This window comes from Sesamum indicum, linkage group LG1, assembly GCF_026168435.1.
Source record: "Sesamum indicum cultivar Baizhima isolate 11 linkage group LG1, ASM2616843v1, whole genome shotgun sequence".
Classification (NCBI taxonomy): Eukaryota; Viridiplantae; Streptophyta; class Magnoliopsida; order Lamiales; family Pedaliaceae; genus Sesamum; species Sesamum indicum.
The window spans coordinates 20,742,091-20,756,536 of NC_142657.1; the positions used below are offsets into that span (position 1 = coordinate 20,742,091).

Consider the following 14,446-nt stretch of genomic DNA (forward strand, 5'->3'; position numbering starts at 1 on the left):
CTTAAACTAAAAACACTTCAAAAATAAGTTTCACCTCTTTATCTATAGGCCTAACCTAATTCAAACCCAACCCTTAGACAACCCAAATGAAATACTCTAGGACGTGGACGCCTCTCAACCCTAGAATGATCTTCAATTATAAATTTTCTAAATGATTTATCCTCTTTTTAGACCTTTAGTTTCTTGAGCGTCAAATGATATCTGCTGTACCAATAACATTAACAGTCTACTTTGATTTGAAATTGACTTTGAAACTCTTGATAAGTGATCCGAATCAAATATTATGTTACAGAACAAGTACAAGAATGACTAGATGTTATGGAATCATATGGAACCATTTAGTAGGAGTTGTTCAAATTCTTGTACACAACTTTTGGACTTTTTGGGTAGGCTTTTATTATTATTCAAGTAGCTAGAACACATGCTTGCATCTTATTAGTGTCGGTACTTGACAAAACATAGTCAATGTGTTCTAATGATGCAAGAATTGAACCCACACTGTCTCTGGGTATTAATTACATTTTGACACTGTAATTTGATTATAAAAAAAATTATTTGACATGTAATAAAATTAGTAATAAATCAATTGAAAGCAATATGAATTTTTATCTGATTTTTTTGTTAATATAATCAAATTCGGTGAATTTTGACTAACGATTGGACTTTTTTGTTAGACGGAAATAAATTCTAAAAGCATTAGATGTAATTTTTTAAACAACGAGGCATCTACGTATAATTACGATAAACCTCACAAGAGGGGACTGTAATTATCCCAATTATCAACAAAGAAAGAGAAGGGATACAAAAAGATTTTTTCAGGAAGATGAATAGGCTTTGAAATTTAGATAGTCATACATCTTGCTCATATTAGTAAGCAAACTTATTCAATGTTGTGCCTATATTCAGGCTCTCATCATATACACATAATTTCAGTACAATACAAGTTAAATACTAGAATGTTTGATGGATGCATTTCTTACATGAATTCTCATTACATCTATAGTGTCTTGATTTTAGAAACTGAGTAATTTCTTCTCCTTCAAACATTCTACAGTGTCCTTGAGGCTTACCTCAAGAGGAGTGAATTTGATGCCTAAACTTTTTGCCCTCTCTTTCGAGACTTGGTATGCAGGCCTGGCAGGCAAATTCTCTGTACTTCTGCAATACAGGGGAGGTTGGAAAGATAGAACGATAGTTAGTACTCCTGTTTCATTACCTTAACATACTGTCCTTTTTAATATGCGAACTTTTTTAGGTGAAGAAACCGTGATTTCAGAATGCCCTCTTTCGCTACAAAATCTCGTCTTGAAGAGAGAAAGAGAATAAGATGTGGTAAATTTCTGAGGTGCTGGTGGCTTTATATTATGTCACTACCAAAAAAAATGTCATGGTATATCAAATATTATATACCACAATCAAACAATGTAAAAAACTCAATCTGTTAGTTGCCATGATCAATATTTGTTGTGGTTTTAGCTATGGCAAAAACATTTACCTTACTTTTTAGCTATGACTAATGTTTTGGCATAACAACTAATAGTTTTTGCAAAATCATGGTTAATTTGTATTTCACCAAGTTTTTTTAACCATAGTAATTAACAAATAACAATGATCGAGAGTCAGTTATTTGTATTGTGTACTAACTTCCTATAGGTGCTGGAACATTTGAGCTTGTGGTTTCCCAGATAAAGAACTAAATGAACACTGCAACTCCAAAGAGCTAAGGCTTATTTATACAGACAAAAAAACTTACTTTGCATGGAGATTGAGGGAAGGGAAACTGTCGCTCAATATGGCCCGTACTTCGGACGAATAAGTCACTCTTCCAACCAAACAGTATCTGCCGCTTGCTGAAGGATTCTCGAATGCTAGAATATGTGCAAGAGCAACATCTCTAACATCAACAAATCTGTAGATACCATCAGCGAAGAATTCTTTTCCTGCAGATAAGCTAAAAAGTGTTACTTAATAGCTGATATGGGGACAATTGAAGAGGCAGAAGGCAATGTTTTCCACTACCGACTTCATGTCTACATTTACAAGCAATTGCTATATACTCCAATAATTTGATCTCTTATATCAGATATTCTTTCCCTTCAACAAGCAAAAAATTCACTTAAAAAATTGAGATTGCCTAGAGAAATACCATTAATGAGATTCAGAAAAGCCTCGGAGGTCAAATTAAGAGTTGGCTGTAGCAGAGGACCGATCACATAGCCAGGGTGTAATGTTACCAAGTCAAGGCTATTTTCTTCCACAAACTCCCACGTAGCCTTCTCTGCTAAAGTTTTTGAGAGAGCATACCATTGCTGAAAGTAATGTAGTTTTTGTTAAAAGTAAAAAATCTAGTATATACAGCATGTAATTGGAAGAATCACATTTTTTGATCCCCAAATAATATCACTTATTTGATTTCAGTCTCTAAAATATCATTTTGACACCTGCAATTTCTAATCTGGCAGTTTTTTTACAGTTTTGGTCATTTCCGATAATTGACTAGTAAATCAAACGGAAATGACTTTTTTTCTCTGCCTCCTTCCCAGCCTCACTGTGGCACGTGACTTTTACCGTCTAATTTAAAGAACAAACAGAAATGACCAAAACAAAAGGTGCCTGTTTAAGGATTGAAATTGATTAGGTATTATTCAGACATCAAAAGTGTAATTCTCCCAGATGTAAATCCATTCTTTCTTCCAACGGGAAATACACTCGTTCAGTTTCCATATCTTTTTCCTGATTTAAGAATAGATATAATATCAAAGTGATCATTTCTGAATATACATTCTTACGAGTCAGCCAGGGCTCAGGAAATGTCAAGATTCCAAATGTGATGATGCTTAATATACTGAGTATGCATGGAAAAGAACAACCACTAAATTTTAAAACAGGTATATAAGTCAAGCAAATATGTGTGCACGTGCGCGCATGTGAGTGTGTAACATCTTTGTCCCTACATAATATATTCATGTATATCCACTAAGAATAGAGAACAAGAAAATGCAATCTGTAATTCTGAAAATATATACCAAGAACTTTGATTGAGTTATGTTTCCAACTAACATAATATTGTTAATAAAGTCAAGTACTTATTGATACATCAAAGAATGGATCTATTTCTAAAAAGTATTGGTGACAAATATACTAACTTGAATAACTAAAGTAAATATGTGTGGTGCTAATGAATTTATTTGTCCTACTTATTCTTATTTATTCATAATCTCCTGCCATAAGGATCAAAATATTTTATTATTTACTAGTGATTTACATAATTTTAATATATCGATAAACTCTACCAAATCAAATGTTGATAACTTGTGCTCTCACATAAGCAATACTATTATTGAGGCATAAAAGATTAAGTTCCTTTGGATTACAATTCATTGAGAAACATAACATTTTTCTTTCGAGTAGATTCAGAGCATGCGGAATGTAAATCCAGATAATGGTATGAAATCCCAACTTCTAAGAGATAAAACAGAAGAGTACTTGGAAGCGAACATACATTCTTTTCCTGGCAGAAGATCTTATCCGCGAACCATGTTTCATCGACAATAACATCAGGTGTTACAGGATTATAGTTGAACATAACGGAAGTCATTGAAGATGTTACGACTATTCTTTTGATGGATGATACTTTCTTGCATGATTCAAGAACATTAATCGTCCCCTTTACTGCAGGATCTATCAGGTCTTTCTGCCACATGAAAATATATAGAATATAAATGAAAATTTTGAGTAGTCATCTCCATGCAAATAAAAGTAGCTCAAACAAATATAAAAGTAAAACAATAATAATAATAAAAAAAAAAAAAATCTCTCACATACAATCATATACGACTATTACAGTTTGTCTGGTTCAAGATAGTTCCGTCAAATTATATCGATACTTTCTGAAGTTGGCGTATAGTATAAAAAATCCTAAATTTTGAAAAGCTACACTGCACCGCCTCTACTTATGTTTTACATTACAGATTCCTCTTGATATGACTCCGAAGGGTGCAGTAGATTTTTTCAAAATAGATGAGGCTTTTTGTAGATTCCCCAAACCTAAAGGGGTCTTTATGTAATTAGTCTAGATAAAAGCCCATGACAGAACTCAGACTAGCAACAGCCCCTGCAAAAGTCAGATTAATTCTCAACCAATATGGTACTCCAAACTTTTAATCGGTGAACTGTAGAATCTGAAAATTTCAGGCAAATATAAGGAAATATGCCCAATTATACCACAACTATCTTCCTCGAACAACCCATACCGAGTCTAAATATTTGCTAAAGTTAAATAACAAACCTGTGGATCGGAAACTGAAAAGGTAACAGGTGATGCTGTGTGAAAGACACCTTCACAGCCATCAACTACAGAATCAAAAGATCCCTCCTCGAGTAAGTTGGCTTCATACAAGTGCAGTCTTTCCCCAGCTCCTTCAAGCGCCATCAAGTGTGCAACCTTTTGTGGATCACCTGAATTAATGTGTTTTGGATAAGAAACAGATTTATCATGTTAAAATTTATGCCTTGTGAGTTGTGAAGCAATGTACTTATGCAAATACATAGTTCTTTTCTCATGCATCCAAATCACACACACTAACATAAAAATAAATCCAAGTCTCCTCCACTACACAACTGTCATTGAAGTTATGATTGTTTGAAATCTCACTGTCAAACCACACAAATAGTAACATTTACTTGGATTCAACCGTCCAAACATAAATTTCCAAAGGTACAGACACAACTCTTGTTTTATATCATTCTCGCAAAACAACTTACTTCATATTTCGACTAGTATGGTAGAAGTCTCTATAGTGTATAAGTGTTTCACTCGTTCTAATCTCCAAACTCGTGGGACATACAGTTATTGTAGCACAATCATCTTTCATGCACAATATTAGTTTACAAACTCAAGCAACGCAATTTTCCTGTTTATGTACAATCCTGTACCGATCTTGTCGGCTGTTTCTCCGGTTAACAATAACAACAAACAACATCCTAATTTGGGTGCACATCAACGTATTATCGAATACCCATCGCCGATACTTCGAACTGTTCTCACGAATTGCAGATTAAGCTTAAACATGTCGAGCCTCAGATATACATATATATATATATATAGAGAGAGAGAGAGAGAGAGAGCTCACTGAGGTTGCGGACAGTGGCCTTAACCGTGTAACCACGGTTCAGTAAAAGCTTAACCAACCAGGAAGCAATGTAGCCCGATGCTCCAGTCACGCACACCACCTTCCCCATCTCTCTCTCTCTCTCTCTCTCTTTCGGGAGAACTCACTTCTCCAACTGTGTGTGTGGTGTGAGTAATTCAGCTGAAGAAAAACAGGAAGATCACATACTCTCTGTATTTTTTAGAAATATTTTAAAAATATTAGTTTTTCTTTTTGCTTTTTTAAAGTGCCTGAAGTTATTACTTCCGGGATTGACTCCCCTATGTTTGGATTGGTGGCTTTTCATTTTTCGACGCAAGATAAAATATACTTAATATTTATTTTTGTATTTTTATATTTTATTTGCGTGTTTTTCTATTTTTTAATTTTTTATATATACATAATATAAAACAAACATAATTTGACAATAAACAGTAATTTTTGTCTCCAGAAAATACAACATTAACCATAAAATATTTATATATATACATATTTATATATAAAAATATATGATTTGACTATGAACAGTGATTTTTATCTCCAAAATCCCTACATCATACCTACACCACTTATTTTAAAATATTTTAAATTACCCCAAAACACAAATTCAAACATATCATCTATTTTCAACACACACTTACTTATCTCTATTTTTCTTTATCTATTTTCAAAACACAAAACAAAATAATTAAAACCCAAATCCAAACACATTGTTAGTGTTTTTTCTTTTAAAAAATGGCTTTGAGTCATTATTTCAGCTAATGACTCCAACCTGTGTTATGCCTTTTTTATTTATGTTAAAATTAATCAAATAATATAATTTTAACAAATATAATAATTTGTTTAAATAATACATTAAAGAATTATATAAAATAAAAAAGATATGTAATATTATAATGTATAGAAAGAATTGGAAAAAAAAAATCAATTACTTGTCATATAAATATAAAAATATTACAAAATACTTGAAGATTACAAATTCTAAAATAATATCCTCCAATCCATATGTGTCTCTTCCGCGTCAAGGCCTTATTCATTCCACGTGTATCAATTATATTGGCTCGTTTTGTACATTATTGTAATTATCAATGTAATTTAATAATATTATAGAATTTGACTTCAATTAATGACGATACACACTCATTGCACTAATTACAAAAGATTCCTATTAATTATTAAAGCATTATTATATTTAATTTATAAGATTCTTTGTATGATAAATTACAAAAGTCCCCCTAATTTATATTTAATTATATGACACGTATGATTATTGAGTTGATGGCAAACTTGACAATTCAAAAATATCTATTATTACATATTAATATCACTAACAGATAACATTTTAAAGAGTATTTGTAGATTGTGTCTGACATCACCAAAGTACTATTATAATTTTTTAAATAATATGAGTGTAATTATAGTTTTTTTAGGTAAATTACGATAATTTTTTTTACGAGGTGTTATAATTACAAATATATTATTATTATTTAAAAAATTATAAATAATTTTTAAAATTAATATTTAATAAATATTATCATGACATTCTATTATAAATATGTTTGTTACATGAATAATAATATAATTTTTTAAACGATAAAAATATATTTATAATTATGATAAATTTTAGAATTTATTTTTACCCTTTTGTTTAATATTACATGTGAGTTTAAAAGTTATTGATGGATACCGCGTTCTCCAATTGGATTGATTTCTTACAGGGAATGATCCAACAGAAGTCATGATCAACGTCAGCATAAATCCGCTGCCCGCCATGAGAATGATTGCGAAATGTAAACAGGGATTTTTCATCCACTCCACAAAAAGTGTTTTTCTTTTTCCACTTGAAGAAAATCCCCTTTCGTCTGCCCTTTTTCTTCAACTGCTTCTTCAATGGCTTTGATCTCCTCCTCAGTTTCAGCCAATCCTCTCTCCCTCTGTATATCCACTCCACACTCTTCAAGAAAAGCGCGCAGAAAGCTTTCACCTTCACTTGCTTCTTTAAGTCCTTCCTCTTCATCATCATCAGCTTCGCAAGAATCGACATCGGCAACAAAAACTGAAAATTTCGGTGTATCCACAAAAGGGTCGTCTCCGAGAGCGCCATTCGTTGAGCCCCTGACTCCGCCAGAGCTTCCATACAATTATGCTTTGGCAAATCCAAATGGAAACCCGGTTGTGCAATTTGTACAGTCTACTGAGTCTACCATCGAAAGAGTAAGTTCCATCTTTAGAATGAGCTTTCGGCTTTGCTGGAGTTTGGATGGCTTTTCTTTGTGTTTTCTGGACGAGTTTTCGCATCATTCATGGGACGATTTATTACGTGGAGAAAAGATATACGTGAAGTGGAAATGGCAATTTCAATTGACAAGGCCTAAAGAACAATAAGAACACAACTAAGCTTCTCCAAAAGTTCAACCCTTCAACAATTCTGCATATTGGATATTATACTGTTTCCAGAGTGCATTTACAATTGTATATGCACATTTTCCATCTCGTCCCTTATTTAATAGGCTAATTCCAGATTAATCGCTTGTGAAAATTGAAATACTACAAGAACCCTCTAAACTTAAAGGGAAACAAAAAAAAAAAAGAGAAACATCTAAACCCTCGCCTAGTTGTGTTATTTACTCGCGCATTTTGTTACTAACTATTGACCAAGAGCCCAAATATTCAACTCACACTTAGTTTTGTTTTTCTTCAGCCTCAGTATGCCTCATTTTTTTAGCATGTTGGGATTGGGGAGGAAACAAAACTAAGTGGTTATTGAATATTTGAGCTTGTTTAACTAGTAATTCAGGGCAACGTAGGTAATATACATGCCAAACCATGAAAACCAGTTGGGATTAGATGTTGCGTTTTCAAAATATGAAGGCTCCTTTTTGACCTTTTTAAGTTTAGGGGTATTGTGCCTATTTCAATTTTCAAAGGGGCAGCTTGGTTTTAGCCCCTATTAATTCTCCCCCCGCGGTTGTCATTAGTTCATTGAGGGTGAATAAGCAACTTAAACGATGTGGATTTTCTCTATCTATGCAGGTCATATTTGACTTCCGCTTTTTGGCACTTCTGGCTGTTGGGGGTTCGTTAGCAGGTTCTTTGTTATGCTTTCTAAATGTAATACTTCTTTCAGGAATTCTTTTTAAATTTATGATTATTTGAACTATCAGCTCAAATAGTAGGATATATAACAGTCCCACTATCACTGAGCTTAGATATGTATTTCTTTTGTGTTGTGTACTTGTATTTTTTAAATTTTGTGATTGGTGGTTGTTATTTAAACTTCACCTGGAATATTTTTAATTCATTAAGTTTAATATGTTTGTGGCATACGTGAATATATTAAAAGCAAAGCTAGCTGCTCTTAAGTTTTCAATGTGAAAGGCATATTGTGATAATTGAAGTTTAAGGTGCAACTTAAATTGTGACCATTTGTCACACAACCTGGATCTTGACCTCTGATAAAATGCCCATATGCACTTGTTTGACTCATTGCTTGAAGCTATAAGTTTTCTGGAACAGAGAAGCACAATGCAGTTCTTTCACATTCCAGAGTATTACTTAATTTCAAAATCTTATATGAGCATCAATGAACTATTAGTTTGTTTACTAAATTTATCTCATTGCTTGTCTTACAAAGTCTCATCTGCAACTTCACAAAGATTTATTCAAAATGATATGTAAACTTTTGTAGGGGTGTGTCTACATATTTGATGCATATAAAGTATATTGGACAAGCTGTGTCAAAGGAATCCATACTGGAAAAATGGTTCTCCGATTAGTTGAAGCTATTGGTGAGTTTCTTGAAGTTCTTAGAGATCGAAAGTTGATTTTAGCAGTTATTAATGTAATTGTTATGGAGGTGTTTAACCTCGTTGTTATCTTGTTATAGAGATCAATAGTTTCATTTTTGCACTCAATTATAACCTCTTGCCTCCTCTTCGGGGTTTACGGGTATATAATATATATATGTGTGTGTGTGTGTGTGTACTATGCTCTTGACCTTTCCTCGTTTACATAGTAGTAGAATGTACAAACAATATATGTATTGCAAGTGTTCTTAAAAAGATATTAACTCATGTATAATAGTGTTAAATATAAAATTCAACAAATTAAGAAATATTTTCATTCTCGTGATGAGAGAATATTATTGAAAAACAACAAAATTTTATTAGTATAATACAGTGCACTTATACGTATATATCCTATTATAATTACAAAAACGCATGTACTAGAAATATTTATACTTATGCTAATCCTTCAATATCAAAGATTGCTCCTTTTTTATCTTCCCCCTCCTTATTGCATATATTCATGCACACTCATGCATCACATAAACATAAAAATAATACATTACATACATATAGATGTGCTTGATATGGATACTTAGTCTAGATTAATTCTTTCTCGACTCTACTTATTTGCTACTTTAATGGTTAAATTTTAAATAATTTTCAATTCAAGATATAAAGTCTATGACCAAACCAAATTTGCCTCACTTTGAATTGAATTCGATGTGACGAATCTAAATCTTCCTTATATTTTTGTCTTTAGAAGAAGTTGAGCAACATAAAATATTTCTTGCTTATTCATACTTTATATATGCATATATTTTTAATTGAATTATTCTAGTCATTGCGAAAAAAGTTAAGCAATTTTCACCATTGCAAGTAGCTCATGCTATTATAATAGATACAAAATATTAATATAGTATATATATATTTACTAAGACTCGACGTCCTAATTTAAATGCCCCGTCTTCTAAAACTTAAATCGAAGGTAGAATGGTTAAATAGAAAACCTGCTCCCTCAAACTAAAGCCCACATTTGTACAGCTCAATGAATTTATAAAAAAATATTACAATACAAAGTTTAAGTTCTAATTTATAAGTTTGCACGAATATAGGTATGTAGTTATGTCATCTCTTTTGTGACTGAATGTGTGGGTTCTTGTCAATTCAGATGTATATCTTGCTGGGACTGTCATGTTAATATTTGGCATGGGCTTGTACGGGCTATTCATTTCAAATGTGTCTGCTGATGTGCCTCCTAGTACTGATCGTGCACTCACGGGCTCTTCCTTATTTGGCATGTTTGCTTTGAAGGTATTATCCCTCCATTTCCTTTTTATGCAAATTTTATCTTCTTCTACTTCAAAGTTCCGCATTTCACTTTTATCTGTTTGTGTGAAACCTTTCACATACTAATTTTTGGTGAATCAAACTATAGAAGCAGACTCTTATCCTGAGTCTCCAGGGTTACAAATAAGTGGCATCAATTTTCTGTCAACGTGGTAAAGGCAGATGTATGACAACTCTCTTATCAAAATAAAGTAAAAAAGTAGAAGTTTTTTCACATTCAACAAAAAATAGGAAGCTAGCCTTGTCGCAGACAATGCCAAGCAGCGCTTGCAATTGAGCAATAAGCAATAGCTGTTAAACCCAAGACTTGTTATCTGATTAATGTGGATTGTTTGGCTTAATTCTGCATTCAGGGAGCAAAAAAAGTATTTCTATTATAAAGTTATCCCTTCTTATCATGAACGAAGAACATGCTTCAGAGAAACTCCCAGTATGCAGATTTATTGGAGTATGAAGTATGACCTAACGTTGTGTTTAGGATAAAATTATAATTTTGCTATATTTTACGAACAGCGTTGAATAAATAGTTGATGATGGCTCTCTATTGCATTTGTATGTAATTCCACCCTAGTAAGAGACTTTAGTGATTTTTGGAGTAGGGTCATCTTCGAACCACGCAAAATTGTATAATTTTGTATTTGATTTTCCTCCTTGATTGTTGAACACATTTCATTATCTGTCTTGCACTTTCTTAATAGATTATCTCCCTGAAATTAATAACTCCTATCCACGTGCAGGAGAGGCCAAAGTGGATGAAGATTTCTTCTCTGGATGAATTAAAGACTAAAGTGGGACATGTCATTGTGATGATCCTTCTGGTAAAGATGTTCGAGAGGAGCAAGATGGTCACAATAACAACAGGGACAGATTTACTAAGCTACTCCATATGTATATTCTTGTCGTCAGCTTCCCTGTACATTCTTCACAACCTACATAAGCCGGAAACAGAAAAGCACGAATGAGAATTGGCCTTGTCAAACAGTACATAGCTACCTCCAATTTGCATACCCAAGCTATGCCATTTTCGGTTTACAACTCAAAGGTGAAGATCTCTTGCTCCTTTCTAGTTGAAGGATGTTTGTATGAACATGCTTATAGGCTGGCATCCCATTTTACTACTCCTTGAACTCGAGGAAGGGTGCAAATTTTAATGGAAGAAATCAGTAGTCTGACTTAAATGTTCAAATTTTTCCTCTTCTGTATAAGTCCATTAATATTCAGCTGGTGGAAATACAGTTGACACCTCTCTAGCAGTCAGTCTGGGTTGCAGGGAACACGGGTATAGAGGATTTGAGGCAAGCAATAGACCCATAAGGGGTCTAGTTGTCTGAGGTGTACTTTTATGCGGCTGCAGTCACCACTTGTCTGACAGAGATATGCATATAAATCGGGCAGACCTCGACTCACTGCATCTGATGCCCAGTGATGGAAAATGATCTCCTAAAGTTGCCAAGAAAGTTCTATAAATCTAATGAGTGAAACTAATTGGCGTTTCGTTTCCGAAAGGGGGAAAAAGAAACTGATATTTGAACACTGAAATTCAAAAAAAAAGAATGGGATGCTGCAGTTAGTTTTTGTCATAAGTCACCACTCACAGTCAAAAACCTGGGAAACACAACAGGTGCGTTTGCCGGGAGTCGAACCCGGGTCTATTGCTTGGAAGGCAATTATCCTAACCGTTGGACTACAAACGCTTGATGCTCTCAAGGTCAGAATAGAAATAATTATTATTGTAATATTTTGTCACAAAATTGATTCTACCAGCCATTTCTATTCTATGTAGATGTCAAAAACGAAATATCTGCACAACTAGTCATGAAAGTATAGAACTGAAGAAAATCAAATTGACAAAAGACAGGAAACAAAAGTTCAGAATGTGTATGCATTAGTTTATTTCCTTCCACCATGAAACAAATGCAACGTCATCTGTTCTAAGCAAATGAAAAGCAAGTCACCCAATGAAGGGACAACCACTTCTGAATATTTACTAACATTTCAGTGTTTTTGCATTCAAATACAATTTTTACAGTTTCCCAACTCTGAATATCTCTATCTGTATCATTCTTTGTATATGGATAAACTATATGAAGTGCTTCAGATCCTCTACTTTGCTCGTCTGCCTTATTTTCAGCAATGCAGCAGAGTTAATCTGCCTAACTCTCTCCCTTGAGAGCTCCAACACCCTTCCTATCTCCTCAAACGACCACGGCGTCTCACCATTCAACCCATAGTGCAGTCTCAAGATGTGTGCCTCTCTGTCACACAAAGGCTTAAGCAGCTTTTGGATTTCTGGTTTCAGCTGATCTTTCTTCACCATTGCCTCTGGAGTTATCTCATCTGGCCCTGCAACTATATCCTGCAAACGATGTGTACGAGTTCTTCTATGCCTGTCCCAATTGTAGAAATAGAAATAGTGAAGAATTATATACAAAACTGGAGTGGAAAGAACCTGCAGAGACATGCAACCTTGGCTGGTAATGGCTTCGTCAAGAGAAATCGGGGATCTGTTTCTTTCGATCGCAAGTCTTACAGCTGAACTATTAGCATCAATAGCTTCTGCAATCTCATCATACGTAGGGGGCCTTCGCAGCCTTCTGCTTAACGCAGCATTAGCCTCGCAAATCTTTGGCACCAGTTCACTTATGCTGCCCTGTGTAACATGGAAAGCTAACAGTGCATTCACTGATTATGATCTTAAAATCTTGGACTTCGGACTTAAGTAACTTGGATATGAAACTAATAAATAGATCAAAGCCATGTGGAATAACAAGCAACATAAAGATTAAGAATGATTACATACGCGATCCCTGATAATATACTGCATGCTCAAGGGTCAAAATTTATTACTACTCGAGGAACCATCATCAACTAACGTATGGCTTACCGGTAATCTGATAATCTTGGACTTGTTTGCAATGGCTCTGGTAATAGATTGCCTTATCCACCAGTAAGCATATGTTGATAACTTATAACCCCTTTCGGGATTAAACTTTATCGCCCCACGTAGTAGCCCAATGCTGCCTTCCTGTTTATAATGAGGAATAAGTATTCAATCAGCTCAAATGACGATAATGAAACCAGTTTACTCTGGAAAATGCATCAAGACCTGAGTTAAATCTTGCAAGCTTAATCCTTTGCCTTGATACGAAGAAGCAATCGATACAACGAGTCTGCGGTAGCAACTAGTGATTCTCTCCTCCGACTCTCTTCCATTGCACAGAATCCTGTCCAGATTCCGCTGGCTGATTCCAGCAGCCTTGGCCCATTGGCTTGAGGATACTTCACGTCGTCCTGTTTCTGCTAGTAGTTCTGTTTTCACAGCCACAATTCTTGCTCTTTCCTGTTGCAAGTCATACTCTAATGAATTTGTGTCCTCATGAATCCTTTAAAAGGGTAAATCACACACCATATTACAGGTCAAAAAGTAAAGAAAGCAACTCCGGTTATAGAAATTACTCAAAACTTAAAGAGCTCGCTCTCATTGTTGGATAATTCTCAGTCACATATATACCTTCAAGTACCAAGAAAATCTGGCCTCTTCTTTAGAGGTCATGAACCTGGATTTTCCTTCCTTCTTATCCACAAACACGAGCTTGCCATCCTCATCATTCTTCACACGCTCCGATGTCCTTAATTTTCGTCTTCTCTTCCTTCTGACTGCAACTTCATTGCACCAAAAACGCCCCCTCTTCGCATCATTTTCACTGCCCTTTAAATCCAACAACTTCTCCATATCATGAGCCGGTGCAGCTGCAGCTGCAGCTACAGCAAGGTGCTGAGTGCAAGCACTATGAATTATTATTGCATCTTCCTGGACTGTATAGCTACAAGTATGATTGCATGGAGATTGAGTGTATGTTGGAAGGGTGTTATAACTTGAAACTTTGAGAAATGATTTGGTAGAATAATAGGGGAATGAGATGTTTGGCAATGCTGGTGATTGCTTTGAACATGAGCATATGGCCATGGCCATATACATGTTCCAATTCCAAGTAATGGTGTGGGAGACCAAAGAGTGTTGGAGATATTATACTTCACTTGCTTTGATTTATATGTTGCAATGACTTAGATATTTTTATTTCTCCACTTTGTATATGTGTTTTTTCTTTTTTCGTCTTAACCTATGGACTACCATTACTTGCTACCCCCTTTTTTTCCTCT

At 34.3% G+C, this 14,446-nt stretch overlaps 3 protein-coding genes and 1 non-coding gene across 6 annotated transcripts; 1 reads left to right on the forward strand and 3 right to left on the reverse strand.

The window, feature by feature from the left end:
• Positions 1-800: 800 nt before the first annotated feature.
• On the reverse strand, positions 801-5,341 carry LOC105169324 (cinnamoyl-CoA reductase CAD2). Its single transcript, XM_011089708.3, has 6 exons — positions 5,133-5,341; positions 4,289-4,458; positions 3,503-3,694; positions 2,147-2,309; positions 1,754-1,940; positions 801-1,158 (listed from the first exon to the last, which is right to left on the reverse strand). Exons 1-6 carry the CDS (start codon positions 5,239-5,241, stop codon positions 1,014-1,016), a joined length of 966 nt encoding a protein of 321 aa, XP_011088010.1. The 5' UTR covers positions 5,242-5,341; the 3' UTR covers positions 801-1,013.
• Positions 5,342-6,920: 1,579 nt separating this feature from the next.
• LOC105169335 (uncharacterized) lies at positions 6,921-11,471 on the forward strand. Its single transcript, XM_011089720.3, has 5 exons — positions 6,921-7,364; positions 8,184-8,261; positions 8,839-8,938; positions 10,107-10,249; positions 11,023-11,471. The coding sequence occupies exons 1-5, from the start codon at positions 7,041-7,043 to the stop codon at positions 11,245-11,247; spliced, it is 870 nt and encodes a 289-aa protein (XP_011088022.1). The 5' UTR covers positions 6,921-7,040; the 3' UTR covers positions 11,248-11,471.
• Positions 11,472-11,907: 436 nt separating this feature from the next.
• TRNAG-UCC (transfer RNA glycine (anticodon UCC)) lies at positions 11,908-11,979 on the reverse strand. The gene has a single exon. It is a non-coding gene; the product is annotated as a tRNA-Gly (tRNA).
• A 174-nt stretch (positions 11,980-12,153) lies between these two features.
• Positions 12,154-14,333, reverse strand: SIG4 (sigma factor 4). 3 transcript variants are annotated; one of them, XM_020693063.2, is made up of 5 exons: positions 13,797-14,331; positions 13,392-13,625; positions 13,170-13,310; positions 12,735-12,935; positions 12,154-12,641 (listed from the first exon to the last, which is right to left on the reverse strand). In XM_020693063.2, the coding sequence occupies exons 1-5, from the start codon at positions 14,262-14,264 to the stop codon at positions 12,366-12,368; spliced, it is 1,320 nt and encodes a 439-aa protein (XP_020548722.1). In that variant the 5' UTR covers positions 14,265-14,331; the 3' UTR covers positions 12,154-12,365. The 3 variants fall into 3 exon arrangements, with proteins under 3 accessions (XP_020548722.1, XP_020548719.1, XP_088735502.1); XM_088879376.1 differs by having other exon boundaries at positions 12,501-12,672; positions 12,752-12,935; positions 13,797-14,333; XM_020693060.2 differs by having other exon boundaries at positions 12,154-12,935; positions 13,797-14,333.
• Positions 14,334-14,446: the final 113 nt, after the last annotated feature.